General features: G+C 42.6%; 1 protein-coding gene across 1 annotated transcript; it reads left to right on the forward strand.

Annotated features, from left to right (window-relative positions):
- The first annotated feature begins 6,001 nt into the window (after positions 1 to 6,001).
- Positions 6,002 to 14,671, forward strand: LOC110558090 (stromelysin-1). The gene is made up of 10 exons (XM_060376904.1): positions 6,002 to 6,156; positions 7,041 to 7,285; positions 7,380 to 7,528; positions 7,645 to 7,770; positions 8,213 to 8,377; positions 8,525 to 8,669; positions 10,503 to 10,636; positions 11,046 to 11,205; positions 12,920 to 13,023; positions 14,329 to 14,671. Exons 1-10 carry the CDS (start codon positions 6,052 to 6,054, stop codon positions 14,427 to 14,429), a joined length of 1,434 nt encoding a protein of 477 aa, XP_060232887.1. The 5' UTR covers positions 6,002 to 6,051; the 3' UTR covers positions 14,430 to 14,671.
- Positions 14,672 to 15,876: the final 1,205 nt, after the last annotated feature.

Genomic DNA, 15,876 nt, shown 5'->3' on the forward strand with positions numbered 1-15,876 from the left:
GAAAAAACAAAACTTCGCAAGCAGCATTCTCTCACTACACAATCAGATGGGATGCACTTTTTAAGTACCACTATAATAATTTATATTATTCCATTTTGCACAATTGAAATATTTGTTCCAAGAAGTTACAAAATGTCCTTCTTCCCTTATTAGAGTCAGTTGTCTGAAACCACATGAAAGCCATTTCCTGTGCCAAGGACACTGAATGACGGGTTTCAACATTGTTTACCACTTGCAGGAGTGATCTGAATCATTACGCATTTTAAACCAGAATAATGATATATTTTCATCTTCCATCATTCTGAAAAACATTACTAAAATGTAACTGTTTCTCTAGCTTCTCTTCACATTGCATCATGAAGTTTGATGGCAGAGGTTACTATCCATTCTAAATATCCTGCTCCATTCTTCAACTTGGATACATGCCCTTTATACACTTCAAGAAAATAGAATTTCCCCCTCACATATATGACACTATACCAAAAGGTAAAGGGTGGATCACAGCTCCTCCCTAATCTTTATCTCTTACAACATTTCAGAAACTAAAAAATGACCTTTTTCATCAAACAGAAATCAACAAATAAAACTGACTTATGTGATGCTCATGTGTTTGTATTTTCACAAACAGCCTGGGAACTATGGAAAACCTCACTCCTTAAGGGATTTTCAATATGTCTGCCATGAAATCCTGTTCTGAAGAGATCTTCAGAGAGGTAATGAATGAAAAGCACATGTTCCTAACTTGAAGATCACCACATAATATTGAGGATGGCACACCAGTCATGTCAATTGCAAGCTTCTTTCCAAGTCCTGTCTTCTAGACTGTTAGATTTAAGGACGTTTTCAGTTAGAGCAGTGGCAGTGGGCTTCAGCGCCATCTAAAAATGTTCAAGTGCCTCGGTGGAGGCTTCATTAGTAGAGTGGCCAGCACGCCCCAAACCCTGGGCTCAGTACTCAGTACTATACCTATATCTATATCTGTGTGCAAGTAGGTATTGCACACAGCACAAGCCTGCAATCTCATCACTGAATGGTGGAGGCAAAAGGATCAGAAGGTCAAGAGGACTGTGGATGACACTTTGAGTTCAAGGCCAGCCCAGGGTACCTGAGTCACTTTCTCAAGAAGAACTATTCTAAAAGAGTAAAGGATAGCTTTCCAGCCTCCTCTTCATCCAAGAAACCAACCTGTGACACAAAGTTAGCCGGAACCAGTGACTACCTTACCCCGTCAATACTTTCCTGTGGTCCCTAAGCTCAGCCTACTGGGCTGTAGCGTTACACTGTTGTTGAAGAAGAGAGATGCATCTGTGCTGCTTCCTGTTTGTTGTTTGCTCGCTCGCTTGGCAGCTTGATACAAGACAGGGTCGTTTGAAAAAATAAAACCTCAGCTAAGAAAATGCCTCCATCAGGTTGGCTTATAGGAAAAGTCGATGGGCATCTTCTTGATTAGTAGCTGACGTGGAGGGCCCAGCCCCCTGTGGGCAGTGCCAGCTCTGGGCGGGTTGTTTACTGGGCTTGCAGAGCAAGCCAGGAAGCAATGTTCCTCCCTGTCTGTGCATCAGCTCTTGCATCCAGGATCCTGCCTTGAGTTCCTGCCCCAACTTCTTTCAGTAATGGACTTTGATCCTGGGTCATGTTAGCCAAATAAACCCTTTCCTCCCCACGTTTTCATTATAATATCTACACTTCAATAACAGGACACTGGAACACCTCCTCATGCTATAATATTTGAAAGGAAATTCTCACATAGGGGAGGTTACCCTGGCCACTCCGCTGATACTCTGTTAGCAAACTGAAGACTCCCATCAGCTGAGAAGTACAGGAGGCTTCTTACCTCACAAGTCAGGGAACTGAGTTGTGGAGACACAGAATACTTACCCAGGGGAGAATTCTCACAGGAGCTGGTTGCCGTAAAGACCATATGTCATTATTTCACATCAGAACGAGTTATAAAGAATTCTCCAGGAGAGGAGGGCAGAGGTGATCAACAGCTGCAATAAGGCCCAGCTCACAGCCTCCTCTCAAAATCTGACTATTTAACTTATATGTGAGGAGAGTATTCAACAAGGATGTACCTGAGGCAAAGGACTTCAGAAAGCAAACACGTGATTTCTCCTGTTCCAGGATTCAAGTTCAGTGTACACCAATCCGGGAAAGAAGGTGCTGATGTCAGCCAGGAACTCCAGACACCTCAGCTGGAGACAGGATTTTCCAGGATCAGGTTCAAGCTTGCCTTCACACAGTTTTATTCTGATATTTCACTATTGCTCTTTATGTTTCAATGAAAAGTAACTGCTGTGAGGTTTTCAGAGAGGTTCTATCTTTTTCCTCTTTTTTTTCTCTTTTTCTTTCTTTCTTTCTTTCTTTCTTTCTTTCTTTCTTTCTTTCTTTTCTGGTACTGGGAATCACACCCAAAGCCGCCCACACACTAAATAAGTTCTCCGCATTTATTATTTCTTTACATAAATTATTTCCTTACATAATTCGTTGACTCTTGAACTTTCTCTATGGCCAAATAATCGTATACTCACTTCCTAGCAGCTGTTGCCTGTTTTTATCTATTTTAAACATGTTCTTTTTGACTCCTAGTTCTTATCTTATTTCTTTTTTTAATTAAATTTTATTTTTTTATTATTAGCTACATTTTATTAACTCTGTTTCCCAGCTGTAACCCGCTCCCTTATTCCCTCCCAATCCCACGCTCCCTTCCTCCTCTCCTCCCTGCCCCTTTCCAAGTCCACTGATTGGGGAGGACCTCCTCCCCTTTCATCTGACCCTGGTTTATCAGGTATCTTCAGGACTGGCTGCAAAGTCCTCCTCTGTAGCCTAGCAGGACTGCTCCTCCCTTGGGGAGTGGGGAGGTCAAAGAGGCTGCCATTGAGTTCCTATTAGAAATAGTCCCTGTTCCCCTTACTATGAGAAACCAATTGGTTACTGAGCTACCACGGGCTTCATCCGAGCAAAGGTTCTAGGTTATACCATACATGGTCCATGGTGTAGTGTCAATCTCAGAAAAGACCCCTGTGCCCAGATATATTTGGTCCTTGTGGAGCTCCTATCCTCTCCACGTCATACTAACTCCCCTTCTGCCGAAGGTTTGGTTATGAGTCTTAGTATCTGCTTTGATACACTGCTGTGTAGGGTCTTTCAGAGGCCCTCTGTGGTAGGCTCCTGTCCTGTTACTTGTTTCCCCTCTTCCCCTAAACTTCTTTTAAATTCTTTATCAACCAATGTGAACTCTTAGTGTGGGTGTTCTGAAGCACTTCAGATTCAGATACTTGATCAGCTAGCTCAGTGATTTTTATCTGCAGCCCAGAGCCAGGCTTATGCTCTCTCATACCTGATTAGTCCAGAAGGAGTCTAACCAACAGGAAGAGGAACTGGAGATTTATTAGATTAGGTGTTGTTTGGTCCAGCTGCAACCTCTGCAGAGAAGTTTGGATCAGACTGAATTTAGCTCCAGATCTCTGACCACTGAGAGACTAGAATTATAACACTATCAGATCCTTGAGCATGTTAAACCATGTAGCAAGTGGTTGCCCTGTGGGGCCATCACCCCCGTTTCTGTGTTAGAAACACACATTTTCCATTGTGTTCATATTCCTCTACATGTAAAATACTGACTCCCTTCTCTCTTTCCATTCTTCCTCTGTCCCTTCTGTTCACTCCCTTTTCCTCGCTTTCCTCCCTCCCTGCCTGCCTGATCTATGATTTTAGTTTGAGCAGTCAGAAGGCGCTCAGGCATACACATTCAATCTCTTCTTTTAATAGAAGAACTTGAGGCGAAAGCTTACACTTTTTCTGAGGGTCAGTGGGATGGTTTGGTGGATAAAGATGCTTACAGCTAAGGCCCCTGGCTTGAGTTTGATGCTGGGGATCCACATGGTGAAAGACCTCTGCATATATGCCATGATGCAAACCTCCAGAAGTACCTAAGCGAACATAAGGAAGGGCACACAACAAATAAATTAAGTAATCTGTAGAAAAATGTAAAAATTGGTTGCTAGAGTATTTATAGAACCCAAGAATTCATAATTATCTCCATGAATTCTAAATGTTTGCATTGCTATGTGTCTTTCACTTCTGTTCAATACGTTAATACGATAGTTTAAGTGTGTACTTTATTCCAAGTGCTGTGCTAAGTATTGAATACTGAAGCAGGTGATTAAAGAAACTCGGTGTAAATTTTGGGTGGTAGGTACGTAAGCCACTGCACCACAGGTGATTTAAAATGCTGATACCGGTGACATCGAGAAGTGAGGAATGATGGCTGGCACCTGAAAAGATTTCTCAGGGAAATCTCAAGATGTTTGTGAAGATAACATAGTGCTGTTATAGATTGCCAGGTTTGTTTTTTTTTTATTTCGAGAACAATATAGCCATTTTGCCAATCACATCTAAACAATTGGAAATATAAGCACATATCTTTAAATACACTAAAATATATCTTAGTGAAATGTTCAGAGAAAAAAAAATGAAGACAAACCCTTCACCTAGAAGGAACTGCGACTACCTTGACTCTCCTGCCTTTGTGTCTGTGCTTGCCTCTGCCCTTTCCTGATTTCATGTCCCCTAAGGATCTGCCACTGACCCCGACCCTTTTCTCAAATCAGCATGAACAAATATTTCCCTCTTTCTTATGTCAAGCCAAAACACAGAGTTGCTTCATCTGTGGAATAGAGAATTACAGAACCCTGATTCTGAGCGCCCTTTAAAGAGAACTCGGAGTGGAAACAGATGCCTTCCTGGGAAGCGATCTGTGGTCTCTTGCCAATTGGCTCTGTCAGGTGTCTATTTTGCATCTCCAGTATTGGAGATCTAATTCACAGAAGAGCAACCCCGTTTGATCTTTAGACATCTTTCCTACTGAAAAATTAAATCACACAAAAAGGAAACGTGAAAGAGGTGCAAAGGGAGGGAGGCTGTGAAATCTACACTGACAGACACCTATAAGGTGAACACACTATGTGGTTCACCATGATCTGATTCTCATCTCCATCACAGTCTGCTCTTTAGCAAGTAGACGATCCACTGACAAACAAATAGAACCAAGCAGGGTGTGGTGATGGGGAAAATTGGGGAAGGGAGCAGGAAAGGGGACAAGGGTAAGTAAGTTGAATAAAAACTTCTATAAAAATGTCTATGATCTTCACTGAAGTCATAATTACACACCAATAATCTGAGTGGCACTATTTGAAAAGAAAAGGCAAAGAAGGGAGAAGATGGGAGGGGACAAAGAAGAAAGAGGATAAGAGATGAGACAAATGGAGGGAAGGAGAGAATGGAGAAGGGGGAGAAGACATTTTTAATTTGCAAATTAAAGAAAAGCAAAAAGAAAAGAAAGCTAAAGCATAATCTCAGGTGATTTTTTTCAACTTCAGATCATCTACTAATTTGATTCTAAGGACAAGAGAAATATACCGACCAGAAAAAAAGCATATAAGATGAAACCAGGACAATTTAGTTCGGTAAATCATTTCAGTCCTGACTCTTCATTGGAGAGCTATCATGGTTCCATCATCTTTGAATAAATGGGATAGAATACGGGCTGTGGTGACGTATAGTGTGGGCTATAGCTATATAGGAATGCAGTTTTCTTAACCGCATCTTACTGTATTCAGCTTTGTCTTCAAGAAGTTCTCTGCACAACTTGGGTTTTTTTTGTTTGTTTGTTTTTTACCAAGTTAGTCCACTTGTATCCAAGACACAAACATTACAAGTTCTGATGTATAGTTAAGTTTTCCAAAGTGAAAAAGAAAAAGGCCCCAGTTTTCTTTCTTACCAAGGCAGGAAGTATTTCCTGGAGATTAATCACTGTTTGCCTTGCAAAATTAAGAAGGTTCAGAGAACTTAATAAAGAAGATTGTATCACCCTACTTTGAGTTTTGGCTTTTGGAAACGGTCCCATTTGGATGGAAGCAATTATGAGTCAGTTTGCGGGTGATCTCTACCAACACTGTTGCTCTATAAAAGTTGGGCTCAGGAAGGTTGACCTAGAAGGAGGCAGAGCACACAGTGAAGGCAGCAGAGAGCTGAGGAAAGCCAGTGGAAATGGAGAGTATCCTGGTCCTGCTGTGGCTGTGTGTAGCGGTGTGCTCATCTTCTCCCTTGCGTGGAAGTGTGAGGGATGAAGACAATGGCATGGAGCTTCTTCAGGTAAGCAGTAAAATGACCTCCAGGCTCATTGGCAGGGCACAGTTTGCCTTCCACAGACAGGTTCTGACTGCCTGTGTAGGAGTGGTTCTGGAATGGAGGACAGTTAGAAGTTACAGAGTCTCAATACTGCATGATTCTTCCTCTGTGTAAGAAGAAACAAAGGCCATGAATATTGCGTGATTTTTTTTCAAGGTCACACAGCAGTAGAACAACAGTGGTGCCGGAAGTTCACGAGCCATAAGGGAAGGGCACACGAACTGTGCCTTGCTTTAGGCCGTCCTTCAGAATTTGAGTTTGGTTTAATTTAATAAAATATTCGTAGTTTGTACATGAGAGGCTTGCATAGTTTTTTCTCTAATAAGCCAAATCCTTGTAAAAAAAAAAAGTAGAAAATTAGGGAAATTAAATAAAATTACCCCAAACAGGCACAATATTCATACAAATGTTTCTTTCTTCATTTTGTTTTTCTCTGCAATAAATACTTGTGAATTTTTCCCTTGCTTTTGCTGCTTTAATGGCAAACCAAACTGAGCACATTGTGTTCCAAAAACATAGGGGTTTCAAAAATAAGGGGTCTATAACTGACAATGAAGTATTATACTTAGGATTTCAGCCAACTAGAGAAATAGGTCAAAGAGACTAAGAAAAGTAAGTTACTGTCAGGCCTGGTGGTTTGAACCTGAAATCCCAGTGCTCAGAAGACAGACACAGACAGGTCATGGGTTCAAGGAGTTTCTCGCCTGAATAATGAGATCCTGTCTGAATGAATGAATGAACAAACAAATGAATGAATAAAGTAAAGAAGGTGTGTGACTAGAGTTTACTAAAAATAACAATAGCTTAAAATCATAATTGTGACTTAAAAGTTGTATTTATTCCATCAGAAATACCTACAAAACTACTATGGCCTTGAAAAAGATGTGAAGCAGTTTGTTAAGAGAAAGGACACTAGTCCTGTTGTCAAAAAAATCCAAGAAATGCAGAAGTTCCTCGGACTGAAGATGACAGGAAAGCTGGACTCCGACACTATGGATGTGATGAGTAGGCCCAGGTGTGGGGTTCCCGACGTTGGCGGCTTCAGTACCTTTCCAGGCTCACCAAAGTGGAGGAAAAACCACATCACCTACAGGTAAAGGGTCCGTCCAGTGTTTTCACACAGTGCTGAAAGCGTGTCTGCAGCATCACAGAAGCAAACAGTCCCTTCTTTGGTTTCTCCCACCCAGGATTGTGAACTACACACCGGATTTACCGAGAGAGAGTGTGGACTCTGCCATTGAAAAAGCCTTGAAAGTGTGGGAGGAGGTGACCCCGCTCACGTTCTCCAGGATCTCTGAAGGAGAGGCTGACATAATGATCTCCTTTGGGGTTGGAGGTAAAAGCACAGGGACTGCCCGAAATACACATAGCCAGGCGGTATGTCACTGAGAATGTTACAAAGAGATCCTAATTACCAATTGCTACAGTTTGATATATACTTTCCCCCCTCAGAACATGGAGACTTTGTCCCTTTTGATGGGCCTGGCACAGTTTTGGCTCATGCCTATGCACCTGGACTGGGGATTAATGGAGATGCTCACTTTGATGATGATGAACAATGGACAGATGATACCGCAGGTTAGTGCTACGGCTCACAGCACACGTTAGCTTCATTTCATTTCATATTTAGGGAAATCGTCATAATCAGCAGTACTAGTGACAGATGTGTTCTGGATTCCATCGGAATACTTTCTCGTTTTAATCATTGCCAGTTGTATTTTCAGATGCTTAGACACTGTTTGTTTTCCTAATAAGTGCAACATAAAAATGTATCACTAAATGTTTGACTTGTCCAACTTCGATGTGATGCTTTTGTTTTATTTTGTTATTATTTTGTCATGTTTTGCTGTTATCTCTTAGAAGCCTGTTCTTTTCTAAAAGCCTCTGTGTTTCCAGGAAGTAAATAAATGCAATACCCAGCTGGCTTGTATTATTTATAGGTAGGTCGGTAGATAGATAGATAGAGAGAGAGAGAGAGAGTTAAAGAAAAAGAAACTATTATTTATTATTTCTTCAATAGGTACCAACCTATTCCTGGTTGCTGCTCATGAACTTGGCCATTCCCTGGGTTTGTTTCACTCAGCCAAGGCTGAAGCTTTAATGTACCCAGTCTACAAGTCCTCCACCGACCTGGCTAGCTTTCGTCTCTCTCGGGATGATGTGGATGGGATTCAGTCCCTCTACGGTGGGTGAAACTGAAAAGTCCTTGTGACTTTGTCCACATAAGTATTCATCGTTAAATTCAGAGTTCTTGAGGGTGTTTGGGAAGCATGGAATTGACAGGCAGGCCATGTTTCTCCTAACGTTGCCTTCTCTAATATGTTCCCTTTAGGACCTCCCCCGGGATCCCCTGATGTCCCTGTGGTACCCACTGAATCTAACTCTCTGGAACCAGAGACATCGCTGATGTGCAGTCCTGCTTTGTCCTTTGATGCAGTCAGCACCTTGCGAGGAGAAATCTTGTTTTTCAAAGACAGGTCAGACCAAAGAGTCCTAAATCACTATCTATTTTTGATGAAAAAAAAATGTCCTTTCTAAGAAAAGCAGGAAATTGATAGATATCTTTAAACATTAAAAAAGAAAACTCTGGAGCTTGGAATCTTTTGCATCTGGCATTGACCTTTCCATATGTTCCTAAAATCGTCATGTTCCTTTCTGAGGGCCAGATGATTTGATTCTTGTCACTAGGGTTTTGTTTCCGAATGTTCTTTCTGGTCAGGACTACTTCTTAGAGGGTAGAAGTGGTCTTTAGAGTCAGAGTGTTCTCTTTACAGTCTTTCAAAATGATACTTGGAGAAACACCACATTTTATCAGTTAGCCCATTTACTGCAGGATGGGTATGTCCGTGAGAAAATATTCATTCTACATGAAAGGGAGTTGAGAAGTTTTCCTTTCCAGATCTCTCCATACATAAACAGTAGATATTCTGAGAGGCAGGGTCTTTCTAAGATGCACAGAATGGCTTGGAAATTGTCACACTTTTTTCCAAGTACTAGAATCACAGGCATGTGCCACCACACCCTACTCCAAGACCTCCTGTGCATTCTTCTAGATTTTTCTGTTACTGTACAAGAATATATATATACATATATATATATATATATGCATTCTTCTAGATTTTTCTGTTACTGTACAAGAATATATATATACATATATATATATATATATATATATATATATATATGTTCTTGCACACACACATTCACTCACCTTCCATATTTTTAGAAAATATGGGTGATACTTTGATTATATACTGTCTCACATGTATTACATGCAGTTAAAGCTTATGCTGAAGAAATTAATTGACACAGTGGAAATATTTCACAAATATTGCTCTGGAAATCTATGACAGGAGGTCTGTTGCAGTCTTTTTTTTTATGTTAGGAAGGTTTTTTTTTTATTTTCAAAAAAATTTTTTTTCAATGCAGTTTATTCAGGAACATTGAACAATCCTCGGACCCTGGGGAAAGCCAGCCCACAGCTTAAATAGCCTCTGGGTAGCCAACCCCAGCGTGCTACGTGGGCAATGCAGATAGGTCCACATACATGGAAGCAAGCCAGATCCTCAGCCTTAGCCAAATGTGGAGTTGTTCGTGACAGAGAGCACTCACCATTGGGAAGGTGGAAGGCGGAAACCAGCTCCATCTTTAAGGCATGGCATTACGCAGCTCTCTACAGTTCCCCCTTTTTGTTTTAGACGCATCAGGCAAGAGTAGAGGTCTGATCTCTGATATTAGAAATAAATTGGGACTTTGTACCGATGTTCATTTAGGTGTCATCCACCCAAAGAGCATCAGACCCGTCTGATACCTTTTTCTCAGAGGTGGGACCTGGGGCATCAACCCGCATGCAATCAGACATGCTCTTCTCTGGGTCCAAAGCGGCTGACCCTGAGTGCAGTGCTTAGCCTCGCATCCTGAGTTTAACATTTTAGCTCCCATGCTTGGGGAGAATGTCCTGCTTCAATGGCTGTAAAGGCCTGAATGATCATGGCTGCATTACTCTGTTGTGAGACTCTAATCTTGCATATATACCACAGGCAAACCAAGGAGACCAACACCAGAAGGCCTTGTTGCAGTCTTCTTTTGAGAGGGGGCTGGAGACAGACAGACACACATACTCACATAGAGAGACACACACAGAGAGAAAGAGAGAGCTATTTTCCCAGTAACAATATTTCTATATTTGTACACCCAATCCAGAGGATGAGAGAATGAAGAAATTATGGGTGAATTGGGGTGGGAGAGACAGCACACTAAATATGAAAGGCTGTTTTGCAATTGTCACTCTTTTAAACATCTATTTTTAGGCACTTTTGGCGCAAGTCTCTCCGGACCCCTGAGCCTGGCTTTCACTTGATCTCTTCGTTTTGGCCGTCCCTTCCTTCCAACGTGGATGCTGCCTATGAAGTTACCTACAGAGACACTGTTTTCATTTTTAAAGGTAATTATTCTACAATATTGCTTTAACTCAGTGAAACAAGCCTTCTAGCAGGAAAAAATGAATAGGGCTTTACTTTTCACCATTATATCAAATTCTCTATAAATAAAAAATAGACATAGATAATAAAGAAATACCTAAAAACCAGTATGTTGGTTATGATTTACAGATAAAACATGAGCTCAGGGAGAGACCTTGTCTGAGTTGAGGATTCCCTCTTTTGACCTTCGCTCTTTCAGTCCATCTGATTATTTTGCTGCATGCCCACCATAGAGCTAAAGCCTAAATCCAAAACTCGGATTTGCTCTCCACCACGAAAAAGGATGGCGCTAAGAATGTGTTTCCAGAATTACAAGGCATGCTGGGCTTTTAACGTGACCGGTGCTTCCGTTGTTGTCTTGCTTCCGTGTAGGAAGTCAGTTCTGGGCTATCCGAGGGCACGAGGAGCAAGCTGGTTATCCTAAAAGCATCCACACCCTGGGTTTCCCTGCAAGCGTCAGGAAGATTGATGCCGCCATTTCTAATAAGGACAAAAAGAAGACGTACTTTTTCGTAGAGGACAGATACTGGAGGTGAGATGTGGCGAGGATGCTTTAGTTTAGAGACCAACTAGAGGACTGCCTTCTTCCTCTAAGGAAACCCTTCCACCTCACTCTTGTCCTCAGGCCCCTCTCTTGGGGAAGTCAGGGTCTCTCTGAACAACTCACCCTTCTCCTCACGCCTGTCTCTGGGCAAGTAAGGTGCTTTGGGCAACTGTGGGAAGGGCTTTGAAAACACAGCAGCATCTTCCAAAGGGGATTTCTTAAATGTTTCTGTATAGGGCCCCCATGCTTCCCCCAGGACCGTCCTCTCCCCACACCTCCCACCTCCTGTCCATCTCCATCCCCTGCCCCACCCCCAACCCGTGCAGTAGGGTAGTGGTTCCTTCCCCCACCTGCTGAGAACCCCTCCTCTCTCCTCTCCTTGTTCAGTCCTGCAATCCACCTCACGCCCAGCTTAAGTGCCTCCACTTTCATCAAGCCTTTCTGAACTGGCCTTTACTTCCTCCTTGAGAACGCAAGTCTCAAGTGCCCAAGACATCCCATGGTCTCCCGAGTGTGGCTCTTGTCTTCTAAAGGATATCAGCTGAGCTCACACCTTGCTGAGCCCAGCCTGGTTAGAGGTGACACACCACAGCAGACCCATTTCATGGTTTCCGCTCAGGACCCCTCCCAGGCTTACTGATTCCTAGGCCATTATTCAGATGTTGAGATATCAGGGCAGACCTCACAGTGTGCAGCCCGTGGGTCGAACCACACTTGCTTGCTCACACACTTGCTTGTCCACTCACTTGCTTGTCATCCAGCCCCTTTTCTAGGGAGTTTTGTTTTGTTTTAATTAAAAAAAAAAAAAAAAAAAAAAAAAACACTTCAATGTGCAGGATAGGGAAAGAAGATATAGAGAGCCTACTTATGGTGGCGAAATGGAAAGTATATACTTTTTTCCTTTTTAAAATGTTTTATTTTGTGTGTGTAAGTAGTGTGTGTGTGCGTGTACGTGTGTGTGTCCATCAAATGCTTACATGCTTACAGTGCCCTTTGAGGAAGAAGTCTGCATAGAATTTCTCTGGAATTAGAGTTAGAGAGGGTTGGGAGCCACAGTGGGGGTGCTGGGGACCTAACCTGGGGCCTTTGTAAAAGCAGATAGTGTTCTAATCAACTGGGCCCTCACTCCAGCCCCAAGTGGCCCATGTCTATTTGTGAGGCTATTTCTGTGTGAGAATATGTGTGTGCGCATGCAGATGCCCACAGAGGCCGGAAGATCCTGACACTGGATCCAGCAGACCCTGACACTGGAGTGATAGGCAGCCGTAAGCCACCTAAGTTTGTATGTGGAGATGAACTCTCGTCACGGGGAAGGACAGCAAATGTGCTCTTAGTCATTAAGGCATCTCTTTGCCATAGAAACTGTACTTCTGATCTGGGACTCAGTCCACACGTCCACACGTGTGTGTGCAATTATATGCGTACAGGGCTGTATATTCATGTGATCATGCCCTTGTGGCTGAAAGAAGATAAAGAAAGATAAAGGCTTAAGAAAAACAGTAATGAACAGCATCACCGTCCCTGTTCCCTGAAGCAGCTATGGTTTTAAGGGCTGCTTTACCTTATTAGAAACACATGGCACTAAATAAGCTTGACATTTATGTGCAGAGCTTGGAAAAGCTACTAGAATTCCATGTGGCTCCCAGTCCGGGGAGCATGCCCTCTGTGTCCTGCTGAGCTGCCCTTCTCTCCCTTTGTGCAGGTTTGATGAAAAGAAGCAGTCCATGGAGCCAGGATTCCCCAGGAAGATAGCTGAGGACTTCCCAGGCGTAGACTCAAAGGTGGATGCTGTCTTTGAAGCATTTGGTAAGAGGATGCTTACTCTGCTGGCGAAGGGGCCCTTGAGATGCTCTGCAGTATGAGAGGGAGAAGAGAATGAAATTACTTTTAATACCAGTTTGTTTGTTTGTTTGTTTTTAAAAAATCACTACTCTACTCCCTCCCGAGAACGTCAACTCTTGCTTCTGTGGCAATGACAGTTTTCCTTCAGGTGTGCTGTTTTGACTCCTGGAGGGGATTAACGAAAACTCTCCCACCTTCTGCACACGTGGAAGACCAAAGTGCTGGTACCTCACTTTCTTACACTGTGAGCCTTTCTCCATCTGCATTATTACAAAACTTCCCTTGCCAGGCGTGGTGGCATACCCATTTAATCCCAGCACTCAGGAGGCAGAAGCAGGCAGATCTGTGTGAGTTCAAGGCCAGCCTGGTCTACAAGTCTAGTCTGGGAAAGCCAGGCCTGTTACACAGAGAAACTCTGTCTGAAAAACCAAAAACAACAACAACAAAAATACAGAAAATAAAACCACCACAACCAAAATAACCTGCCCTCATCAATGGGGCTGGCGACCTGGCCTTTTTGATCCCATCTGTTTCCACTCTTCAACCTCAGACTTTCCTGACTCAGTTAATGGCTGCCAACATTGGTTCCTTGCAGATACTCACTTTCTATGCACTAAAGCTTAAAAGATTTTATTCCCATAAAAGAGTAAGCTGATAAAAACTAGACCTTTCCTGCCACTGAAGGCCACGTCTGCAGAGCAAGAGACGAGATAGTGTGGTGATTAAAAGTCACTGTGTCTCCCTAGGGCCAGAAATAGCCCTTGGGCTAGAAGATGGCAAAGGGGAGGAAGAGGGTTGGGAAGAAAGGAAATAAATCATAGTTTCAGACAAGAAGGGCTTTTTTTTTTTTCCTGATTGAAAGCAGAAATGCAGAGCTGTCTCCTTTCCTCCCTGCTGAGTACACTAAGGCAGATATTTTCATCTGCCTAAATGTCAACTCACTTATAGGAAAGATGAAATTAAACTTATTTAACAGAGCTCTTGCCCAAAACCTAATTTTTTTAAAATAGTAATTTTGTTAAGTGCTTGACCGTGTCCCTGGCATAGAGTAATAAATGGACAGAGACACTTGCTTTTTGTTGCTGCTGCCGTTTTCTCAGGTAAGCAAGGGTTTGAACCCAGGACTTTGAACACTCTATTCAAATGTCCTACCACCCAGTCACATCCCCGACTCTTTCTGCTTTCCACTGAACTCGTGCTGAGTGTTTTATCTTTCCAGGTTTCACCTTGAAGAAAGTAGCTCATATTTCCTCTTGTCTTCCTGTGCAGGCTTTTTCTATTTCTTCAGTGGATCTTCACAGATGGAGTTTGACCCAAATGCAAAGAAAGTGACGCATGTGTTGAAGAGCAGCAGCTGGTTTAATTGTTAGAGGAGATTCAAGGAAGGCACAGTGTGTTTCAGCTAACAGTGGTTGCTCCTCTTCTGAGTCTTTGTGAATGGGGATGGTTTGTCTTCCCAGCACGTGTGCCGTGGCAGGACCAAATGGGAGCTGTGGGTCTCACCAAGTCGACCTCAAGTTGCCACAGGGCATTCGGAAGCACTGCCAAGCTTGTATTTTGTCACAGGGAGAGGAGGAAAGGCACTCCTTGAGCAACAGACAAGTAACTGTTTATGGAGATGATTTGCTTTTATTTAATAAAGATAATGTATCGTTTATTTAATCATGGTATTTTGCTTGTTGATTTCTAGAACAAGTACTTAGCATCTTGGGCTGATGAGCTCAGCAGCAGATGGAGATGCTGGGTAGCTGGGGGTAGCGTGTTTGCTGTCTTCGTGGTGAGCTTACTCATAAAGGGAATGCTCCGCGTCTCACCTAATGCACCACTAAAAACAGGAAAACACAGTGTATGTATTCTCCCACCTACACTGCTTACTTCTCTCGTACACCATGGAAAAAGCGAGGGTTGAGTCTTATATTACAAGGCTTTCAGAACTGCAGTGAATCCTATGCTCGTAGCAAGCAATCATGCCTCATTTTACAGGTGAGGAAATCAAGCCTGTTCCTTACCGTACATATTCCCACATTACCATCCCTTCCTGCCTCAGTCACCAGCTTTCCTCAAATCAACACTGTATACACGTGAAAATACCATCTTGTACTGGGCATGGCGGTAAACACCTACAACTCCCAGCACTTGGAAGGCAGATAGATCTCTGTGAGTTTGCGGCCAGCCTGGTCTATGTAGTGAGCTCCAGAACAGCCAGAGCTGTTGTAGATAGATAGATAGATAGATAGATAGATAGATAGATAGATAGATAGATAGGGAAATATCATCATATCATCATATCATCTTGTATTCATTTGGTATCTATATATGCCTCATGGTCAATGTCCATTTGCCAAGGAAAATTCCGAAATAGGTTTCTCATCCCTCAATAGTTCTTTGCTTAGTATGCAGTGGGCACTCAGCTTAAGTCTATCCACTGGACAATAACTTATTAATCATATTCCTTGCTGGGCTGGAGGCACAGAAACCTGAAAATAGGCACACAATTCCTGGTTTCATTGGGATTATTATAATTATCATTAAAATCCAGCAAAGATATACAAATAATGATACATGTGAAGAAGTGCTTATAATATTAATGGGTTATAATATTAATGGGTTATAAAAGAACACAGTTTTGCATACACTTGTAGGAAGCTCTTCTTGGAAGTGTGTGCTTTCAGGGTACTTTCTGAGGGCCTGTGGAAGCACAGAACAGAATCTGGCTGTGGTAGAAGGTTGGTGAGCAACAAGGCCTTGATTTAAGCAGCTTTGTAGAGAGGACAATCAACACCGAGGAAGGCTACAGAATTTGTTGTAACCTGGCCT

Source organism: Meriones unguiculatus, chromosome 1 (genome assembly GCF_030254825.1).
Source record: "Meriones unguiculatus strain TT.TT164.6M chromosome 1, Bangor_MerUng_6.1, whole genome shotgun sequence".
Classification (NCBI taxonomy): domain Eukaryota; kingdom Metazoa; phylum Chordata; class Mammalia; order Rodentia; family Muridae; genus Meriones; species Meriones unguiculatus.

Bases quoted from the DNA above. Each gene is read 5' to 3' on its own strand.
- LOC110558090 (XM_060376904.1), top strand. From the start codon at position 6,052: ATGGAGAGTATCCTGGTCCTGCTGTGGCTGTGTGTAGCGGTGTGCTCA. The intron at 8,378-8,524 runs GTGGGTGAAACT...TGTTCCCTTTAG, and splicing joins TGGGATTCAGTCCCTCTACG to GACCTCCCCCGGGATCCCCT. The intron at 10,637-11,045 runs GTAATTATTCTA...GCTTCCGTGTAG, and splicing joins CACTGTTTTCATTTTTAAAG to GAAGTCAGTTCTGGGCTATC.